Source organism: Cyprinodon variegatus, unplaced genomic scaffold (genome assembly GCF_000732505.1).
Source record: "Cyprinodon variegatus isolate N-32 unplaced genomic scaffold, C_variegatus-1.0 Scaffold320, whole genome shotgun sequence".
Classification (NCBI taxonomy): domain Eukaryota; kingdom Metazoa; phylum Chordata; class Actinopteri; order Cyprinodontiformes; family Cyprinodontidae; genus Cyprinodon; species Cyprinodon variegatus.
The window spans coordinates 808,026-817,657 of record NW_015150773.1 but is presented as its reverse complement, the minus strand read 5'-3'; the positions used below and the strand labels follow the sequence as shown (position 1 = coordinate 817,657).

Below are 9,632 nucleotides of genomic sequence, written 5' to 3'. Positions count from 1 at the left end.
AGAAATCAGAGCATGGGAAGTGCTTAAAATGAGCCAAAGGTTACAGGCGTCTCCAGAGGCACCAAAGGCTTAGGCTCACCAAGTAGGGCTAAGAAAAAAAAAAATCCACCAATTCCATCAATTGATTATAGCGGGTTGGAATTAAGGGCTTCAGGGGTCATCCAAGAGATGCAGTCATCCAAGAAAAAAAACTAAAAAATGTCATCATCGGTACCTTAACTTCCCCTTTCCGTACTCCCTGACCAAACTTGTCATCACTCAGACCAAGACATGTCAGGTATTGGCGGCCGTACCTCATCTACCACTTTCTGTACTCAAGGGAAAAGGCATGTGCTAAAATTGGTGCATAAGGGGAGTTGCTTATACTCCCAATAGGATATATTCAGAAGTGTAGGCGACTCATCATAAACTTCCACTTTCCGTACACCCACCCACCATCGTACAGCTGGCCAAACCTTTTTATGCTCTAGGTACGACGAAAATTGTGAGGTATCAGAGCCCGCCCCTTATCTCCACATTCCGTACCCAAACCGGCACTTTCTGGAACTGCTCCAAACTATGGCAAAACGGCAGGGCTGAGGCTTCAGGGCTGATGTTTTGAAAGTTCGCAGTGAGAGCAACAGGGTGAAATCTGGATTAGCGTGCCCACAGGAGGCCAGGACAGTCACACCGAGGCATCCCGCAGAATTTTAGGGTACACTTGACAGGGCCGACGCTGCGTCCGGTCAAAGTTTGGCTGTTGAAGGTATAAGGTACGGTACCCAAAGTTTTGCTTGGGTCTGTACTTGCGATACAGCACTTGGTACCTTATGAGTCAATGAGGATAGAAGTATATAACTAATTACTTTAAAAAAAAAAGTATACAGATACATTTACATCATAGAACTGAAAACCCACCAATGGTCAATGCATAATGTGTTTCTGTGTATAAATAGGGTTGCAGTCAGTCAAATAGCTTGTTTCAATAAAGTCAAAGTTTATATAAGTAGACTGTGATCACTATTCAGTCCTGATTTGACTACTGTCCTGTTTCTGATTTAAAGGAACTCCAATGGCCTTGAAAGTGATGCCTAAATCCTCAACTAAGCTGCAGGGATTTCTGCGAGAGTACTGCATTTCTCTACACCTGTCCTGCCACCCCTGCATTGTGGGCCTCTTTGGCATTGCCTTCCAGTCTAAAGAGCACTACTGCTTTGCCCAGGAGCTTGTGATTGGGAAGGATCTTTTTGCAGTCATCAAGCCAAAAGTGAGTCTTTTCAGACGGATCATCAAACTCTAACACTCTATTTAGATACAGTGAATCCTGTTCATATAGCTCCTGTGCCTTAAGCTTTTAGATTACTTATGCTCTTCGGTTTTGGCTTAAGTATCCTAACTGATTTGCCCTATTCGGACAAACCAACAAAACAATATTTGATTATGTCTAGGGATGTATTACATTTATACCAATAATAACAAAGAGATTTAAAAACAGATAAAGAATTAAACAAGTGGTCATTGGGTGACCCTGCCTTTGAATGGGTAGCATGCTCACAATAGAGACAATTAATCTTATAAAGTTGTTCTTCGTTGTTTGTGTTGTGCTCTGAATTTACTGTAGGATGTTTCATTCATGATAGAAAGGCAATGAAGGACAAAAACCAGCAAAAGCCAAATCATCAGGACTGTGGGTCCTTTAACTGTTTAGCCAAATACTAAGTGGAGATTAAAAATGTATGTCAGATGTGTGTGTGGGTGTGTTTTTCGACAATGTTTTTCCTTCATCATGGAGAACAACCATCCTCATGGGGACCTATTCCAGGTCCCATAGGGGGAGATTACTGTTTTACATTTACATCTAAGGTTTATGACTAGGGAGAAAATATAGTTGCATAACAATCAATGGAAACGTCTACCCGGCAGGAGTGTGTTTATTGTTGTGTTGGCCTTCTGACCTGTCCAGGGTGTACTCCACCTTCTGCCAATAGAATTATGTAGAAAGGCATCAGTCCTCCTGCGTTTCCAATAGACAAGTAGTAGAGGATGGATCGATATCAGAAGTTTAATAATAGCGTGGTTTGAAAGCCAGTGGGACCCTTTTACTTTTATGCAATATGACACTATATCTCTGAATTAAGTTTGTGCAAAGCTCAGCCAGCTGTTTCAGGTTAGGGTTAAGGTCTCACTTCAAGAACTGATGTGGCACCATCATGTACTCTATGTTCTTTAACATCACCAATATGAACCCTTTCTAAAGACACAAGTGAAATAGTAAAATAAATAGAAACATTTTCTTTCTATAAATATTTAGTCTTTCCAATAGGTGGAACTAGCTCTCTGATTTTAACACCCTGATGATCTAGTGACAGTGACACAAGTACACTCCTGATCAAAATCTTAAGACCAGTCAAAAAATTGCTAAAATTTGCATTTTGCACTATTGGATCTAAAGAAGGTTCTAATTAGAGCTTCACAGTGTTAAAAGAAGAAATCAGCGTAAGAGACAAAAACTTTTGAGCAGGGAATTAATTGAAAACTGCATTGGTCTTAAGATTTTGATCAGGAGTGTATGAACAAATACAACAAAAAGGGGAAAAAAATGCCTTTTCTTGTTATTGCCTTTTCTTGGACTGGAGCATTAAAGAAATGTAATTCTCCTGTACATAATTCAATAAAAATTACATTCAATACATATAGAAATTACAGAATTACAAATAAATAGAGATTTTAGTTTTGTGTCTTTACAACCATTTTTTAAACAAAACTGCTACAAAGAAATTGTATCCTGTTTCTTGACACAGGTTGGTATCCCAGAGTCATCTGTCAAACGCTGCGTTCTCCAGATCGCCAGTGCTTTGGAGTTCATTCACAGCCATGGTCTGGTCCACCGGGATGTGAAGCCTGAAAACATCCTCCTGCTGGACACCAACTGTTGTCAGGTCAAACTGGCCGATTTTGGCCTGGCCCAGAAGAGAGGAACACTTATACGCTTCATCAGAGGAACCTTGCCATACATGGCCCCAGAACTTTGCAGCGTGGCTCTGCTGGACAACCAGAAAGAAGTGACAGTGCCTCCTCTGAGTGTAGAGCCAAGCCTGGACACCTGGGCCTTTGCAGTGGTTATCTTTTGCATCCTCACTGGTTACTTCCCATGGGAGCACTGCATGGATTCAGACAGCTTCTACCTAGAGTTTGCAGACTGGTGCAGGATGAAGAAACACTCTTATATTGAAGAGGATATTCCTCCTTTGTGGAGGAGGTTCACTCCAGAAGCTATGGAGATGTTTGGTAAGCTTTTGGCCCCAGATGCCTCATTGAGGAGTGCAGTAGGAGAAGTGAGAGCCTATGTGGAAAAGGACTGGCTGAAAAAAGACTATGGAAACCAGCTGTTTTAGATGAATTAACAGTGTGTGTCTCATGGAAGCATGTTCTGAGAAAAAGAGTGTAGTTTTTAATAATTTCCACAGACTTTTTAAGACATTTCGAATCTTAGAATCTTAAGGAATCTTTTCACAGATGGCCTGAATTTTATAATCGAAAGCAAAGAAATCATAACTCCATATATAATCTTTATAACTCAAATAAACTGCAGTTGAAGAAGTCAATTCAGAGAGGTAAGACAATTTACCAACATTTCTACTGTGAAAAAAGAAGCGAACATTGTTATAGCTGAAAAAAGTTCCCCATCAGTAGCTTATAATGTGGATTTTACATAACTAAAAGGTCGTCTGAGGAAAGACATTACTTTCTGAGATAGACGCTTAAACATAAAAAGGTTTAAGCCAACTGAAGGGATCAGCTAATAACTGTAAGCTACTTTAAAGTTAGCAGATGTAGATAGCTTTTTGACTTTTTGTTTTTTTCCATGAAAACGTCTGTATTCTTTGCTTGACACAAATAAAACAATTTAAACAATATTGTCTTCTGTAGAGGCAAAGTGGAAAAAATAACAATTTCCTTCTCAATTATCTGACCGTTAGTGACCACTGATTACATCCCTGACTATGCATTATATCAGGAGAGCCAGATATTCATATTATTGTTTTACATTTTAGAGGTTAACCAGATTGCAAACAGGTCTTAGAATACATTTAGGCCAATTGAACTAAATGGCATGTTCAGAACACTTTCACTGATTGATATAATGAGCATTGCCTGCAGGGCTTTATAATGATAGAATGCATGTGGAGAAAGCCAACAGGAGTAATATAGAAAACAGCAGAGCTTAGCTATATTGTTTAAAAAAAGAGGTGTTAAATAATTTGGAGGAAAATATTGAACTGACCTAGTATAAACCTTTCTTTTGAATAAAAAGTTATTATATTTTATTTTTTGCTTTTTATGTGAACCCCATTGATTATGCATCCTGTCTTAAAACTATTGAAAAATAGAAATTGATAGACCCATCACTCCATCCAGACAGCGTCTTGCCCACTCAAATCAAATGAATTAAGAAAAAGTCCTAAAGGTGCTGCTTGATGGTGCAATTTATAGCACTGTTGCCTTGGTGGTCCTGGGTGCGACTGCTGTCTTTCTGCATGGAGGTTGTATGTTCTTCATGTGCATTCCTGGGTTCTCTCCTGGTTCTCCGGCTCCCTCCCACAGTCCAAAAACAATTATGTTAATAGACATCTTTAAATTGTCCTTACAATTTACAGATGCCAACCTGTGAGTGTGTGTGTGGTTGTATGTGTTGCCCTCCGATGGGCTGGCAACCTTTTCAGGGTGGACCCCTCTCTCTGTTGGAGATAGGCACCATCCTCATCTTGACCTGATATATAAGTGGAAGAGAGTGGGTTGATGGAAAATGGTAAAGATAATGATATGACGTTAAAAATATCACTCCAATTGATAAAAAATGTAAAGCAATGAAATGTGGTTTATTTGCAAACATGTCAGGTGTTAATAACTCTGTAAAGGATTACTGTAGTGGATATGGATGGACCCAGAGACAACCCGCAAACAGGTCAGTGAAGCTTTTACAGTCTTTATTTAAGTGAGAGGGCGGCACGGACTCCCGGGAAGAGCGGTCAGGTTCAGCGACAGGCAGTTCCTGGCCACAGGAAGACTTTGTTGGTTTCAGTCTGGTTACAGGAGAGGAGGGAGTCCGTGCTGGGTTAATGGCCGCGTCTATCTGACAGAGGATGATTATGAACATTTGTGTCTTAAAGTTCACTCCGTGCCCAGATGCCGAGGTTGGTTACAGCCTGTCAGCTGCCAACAAGATGGCGGGCGCTGGCCAGAGAGTCCCAGACGTTCCCAGAGAACGGGCTCAGAGCCAGCAGATCAGAATTCCGAAGAGGTACGGTACACAGGCAGAAATCCAGCAGGAATCCCAGGAGAGGTCAGGCAAACAGATCAGAACGAGGACTGGAAGGCTCATGGGTCCAGAGGCAGAATGGGTCAGGATCAGGCAATCAGAAACAATTAGGTACCCTTGAGAACTCTCACTAAAGGCTTGAATAATCAGGCACTGATGACTAGTTGAAAGCTGGTTAAATAGAGGCTGAATCAGGTGGATCAGATGAACAGTAATGAGAACTGGGAACTAGGCAGGTGAATTAAATTAGTTGTCAGGCTCAATACTCAACAAAGGTTGATTCATGACATCTTTTGAGGAGACTGGATGGACCTCTACAGGTAGGTGCAGGTAGGTCCTGGAGAAAAGCAGGACTTAGTCCGACAGTTCATCCAAGGACAGACTAAACTGGAGTAGCTGACAGCACCAGGCCAGAATTCAGTGGGGAGAGAGGATAAGTCGTGGGTAGAAAAAACAGCCCTGAAAGTCAGATGCAGCCTGTGGCAGCCCTAATGGACAGGTGTGGCCTGCCGACTGCCAGCCTACCGACTGAACCGCTCCACTGAGGATGCCATCTCCTCTGCTCTTCACCTGAGCCTAGCACACCTGGAGGAGAAAAACGACCATGTGTGGATGCTGTTCCTGGTCTTCAATTCAGCTTTCAACATCATCCTCCCACAGCATCTGACAGGAAGACTTGAACATCTTGGCTACAACACTCCCCTTTGAAACTGGCTGCTTGACTTCCTCACCAACAGACCTCAGTAGTCCGGGTCAGACAGAACACCTCTGATGTCATCACCGTAAGGCTCCCCTCAAGGCTATGTCCTGAGCTCCCTGCTGTTCACTCTGATGACACATGACTACGTCCCCAGGTTCAACAACTTCACATTATGAAGTTGGCAGATGATAATGCAGTGGTGGGCCTCATTGGAGATAACGCCCATCCTCACAACCTTCTACAGAAGGTAGAAGGTTGTTTTTTTGAGAAAAAACAGCAAATAACAGAAGTAGAACTAGGAGGCCGGCTTGTTTTGTTTTCATGACTGAAATTGTGGAAAACAACTCGTGAAGTTTGACCCGCTAGAAGAGCGAGGTGCGCGAGAACGCTGGGACCCTTTTTCCACCTGGATCTCCGCTCTTTTTGGCCCTCATGTCCCTCCGTCGTCTGACTAAACTCGCCCCCACTTCCTCACCGCCTCGGCCGTATCTAGACCCACAGCGTGTAGCACAGACCACGCTTCAATACTGAGCATAAATTAAAAATGTCTGTGTCAAGCTCACTGCAACACACTGCTGTAAGAGTATAACCAGGAAGCGAGGTAGGAGGGCAAAATAGGTTTAGCGCCACCGCAGCACAGGAGGAGAATTACGCCCAGGAGCAAATGGATAAAAATAGACCGGAGGAAAAAAAAAAACATGAAATAATACTCTTGCGGACGTATCGATGCATCAGATCGTCGGCTGTTTAATCGATGCATCGATACAAAACGATTATTATTTTAGTTGGGTGTGGAGGCTGCAGCGCCTCAGACTGTAAGAACATGAGCAGAGTGGTAAGAAAACAGCAGATAGGATCATGGGGGCTCCTCTTCCCTCTATTAAAGACATTTCATCCCAGCTCTGAATGTCCCGAGTCTGTGACATCATCAATGACCCCCCACACCCCCCACCATTGACTGTTCTCCCTGCTGCCCTCTGGGAAGAGGCTTTGCAGCATCCATGCAGGTCAAGCAGGGTCTTCAACAGCTTTTTCCCCGCTGCCATCAGACCGCTGAACTGCTGAAACTCTAATCTAAACTCTGCATAAGATTTGCAACACATTGTTGCCAGTGCACCTACCTTTTATTAGAACATAATTCAATTTTCTACTGCATTTTGCACCATATTTATTTATTTTCCATTGTACTGAACCTTTCTATATCAATGCCTTTTGTACCATGACTAAATTTGTCTGAGTCTAAGGCCTACAGCAGCCCTGGAGGTTAGACATGGCTGGCAGTTGCCCAGGTGGTTTTAGTCAGAAGCTGCTGAGTTCTCAACAGGGTTGAATGGTAGGAACAGGAAGAGTAACAAACATCTGGGAACACACGCAGAGTGATTAGTTCAACATTCTGATGTTCTTCCTTGTTCTTCTTTTCTGTTATGGTAGGTCGCAAGCAACTTTAAGATTCATACCACCAGTGACTGTACATGAATGTGTGTAACATGGACTAACATCACCTAAATTCAATGTTTTAATTTAGTATTATGAAGATAAATAAATGTTTTCCTTAGAGAATAAAGGTCCTTCATGTTTCCTTTCGTTCTCAACAATACTTTAAGACTCCATTCCTATATTATTATGGTCATTATTATTTCTTATCTTCTATTTTTCTCATTAATATTTTTAACAAATAGAGATTTTTGTATGTTACACAAACAGCTTCCTTTCTGATCACCATCCCACCAATCTTTCCTTATTGCCGTTTCTTTACTCTTTACTGCTGATTTTCTTCCCCTTTTCCAAACGGAATAGTTACTGTAATTACCCCATTTTAGCTAATTTGTCTTTAGTTTTATTGCCTTTAACTCCTGCATAATCTAAAAGTACTGTAATGCAGCTTTAGAATCGGTTCTCAAAGTGTATATTTTGAATTCTGGTATTTAAACAGTATATTCCTATTCCCACATATCCTTTGATATTCTTAGAAATATATGAATAATTTTGAAAGTAATTAAAATATGAGTTTCTTTGGTGTACATCTGCTTGTCCCACTACTTCTTTTAGATTACAAGTATTTTCCATTTTAATAAGTCTCATGTCTACATGTATTTCAGGCTATAACCATGGAATTACATGACATAGTTTTATGAGCACGCCTTCCCTCTATAATAAATCATTTGCTTTATAAATTTGAAAGAATACTATAATCATTACTTCCTTCATTTTTAAAGTTTTTTTTTCTATATCATCACTTACTCTTAAGATTGTGTCCTTTTTTTTTTTTTATTACTTTTTTTTTATTGAATTTTATTGATTTCACATTAGATACATTTACCTCAGCATTTAACCCATCCCCTTGGGTAGCAGTGGGCTGCCATTGTTCGGCGCCCAGGGAGCAATCGGGGATTAAGGGTCTTGCTCAGGAACCCAGAGTGGCAGTCTGTGGGATTCAAACTGGGTACTTGCAACCTTCTCAGAGCCCAAGTGCACTGCTCTAACCGACAGGCCAACATTCCCCCTCTAAAAGCAAATTCCCTGTTTGAGGGGCATTGTTGATTGACCTGTTCTAAAGCAACTTTGATAGACATTAATTTAACTTTTATATTCATGAATATCCCCTAATCTGTCATTATTTCCCCATATATTTGCTTAAATGCGATTTTAAGGCTATAGGCCTCTAATTTTTTGGGCTAGTAGGATCTTTTCAGGGCTTCTTACATGGTTATATTATTGCCGTCTTCCAGCTACTTGGAATTATACCTTCGTCCCATATTTTATTAAATAACTTTAATATTAATTTTAACGTTACTTCAAGTAGCTGTCAAAACATAGCATAACATGACTGATCCTTAGTAAACTGTGCCTTTCAGTGCCGTTTTAACTTCTTTCATAGTAATATTCATATCTACTGTTGATCTGTGACGTTATTTTCCATATTTGTATATTTTTTGAGTGTATGAAACTTCTTTAAGGCGCTCCCCACTGCTGCCAATGTTTCTCCCATCACGTCTGCCGTATCTTTATTTTTTACTATTATCTCCTGACGTCTAATCAAAGCTGGAATAAACACATTTCTTTTTGCATCAATTTTCTTGAGCATTGAGCAGACATTTTGAAGTTTTATTTCTGAACCTGTGGAGTAACAATTTGCTCTCCATGTTTTCTTTTTTGTATCCTTAAGAATGGTGTGTCAGGATATACAGTCATCCTGTTCATTACTGTATGTACATAACAGAGATTTGGGAATGAAACGAGATTATACATCATTTTACATGGATTACAATAATTTTTCATCTTGATAATTCTATATTTCCTCAAATTAAATGGGTCCTAGAATGCAAAACCAAATGTACATTGTCATAGATGAATAACGATAGTTCAGTGGGTGAAATGAAAAGCAGGACATGTCATGACATGGAAAAAGAGGACGTCTGGTCAGCCTACCATAGCAACAATCTGATGTTTCAGAGAGTGAGTGCTTGTTGCTATGATGCATCTTTGCTCAGCAGCTTTGCTTGTTGTAAACCAACCAATCAGAGCACAGTTCATCTAAATATTCATGATCATACCATAAAATAGCACTAGGGCTTTTAACCAGGCTTGCATTAGAACAGCAAATATGCCTTTTTCAGCCCAACCAATGTTATA

At 40.6% G+C, this 9,632-nt stretch overlaps 1 protein-coding gene across 1 annotated transcript in view; it reads left to right on the top strand.

Moving 5' to 3' along the window:
* LOC107091010 (serine/threonine-protein kinase SBK1-like) overlaps positions 1-4,428 on the top strand; it is a 7,348-nt gene extending 2,920 nt beyond the window's left edge. The window contains exons 3-4 of the mRNA XM_015384706.1: positions 1,044-1,246; positions 2,781-4,428. Of these exons, the coding sequence (XP_015240192.1) occupies positions 1,044-1,246; positions 2,781-3,374 (797 nt within the window). The 3' untranslated portion in view covers positions 3,375-4,428. The remainder of the gene's footprint in view (positions 1-1,043; positions 1,247-2,780) is intronic.
* The last annotated feature ends 5,204 nt before the right edge of the window (positions 4,429-9,632 follow it).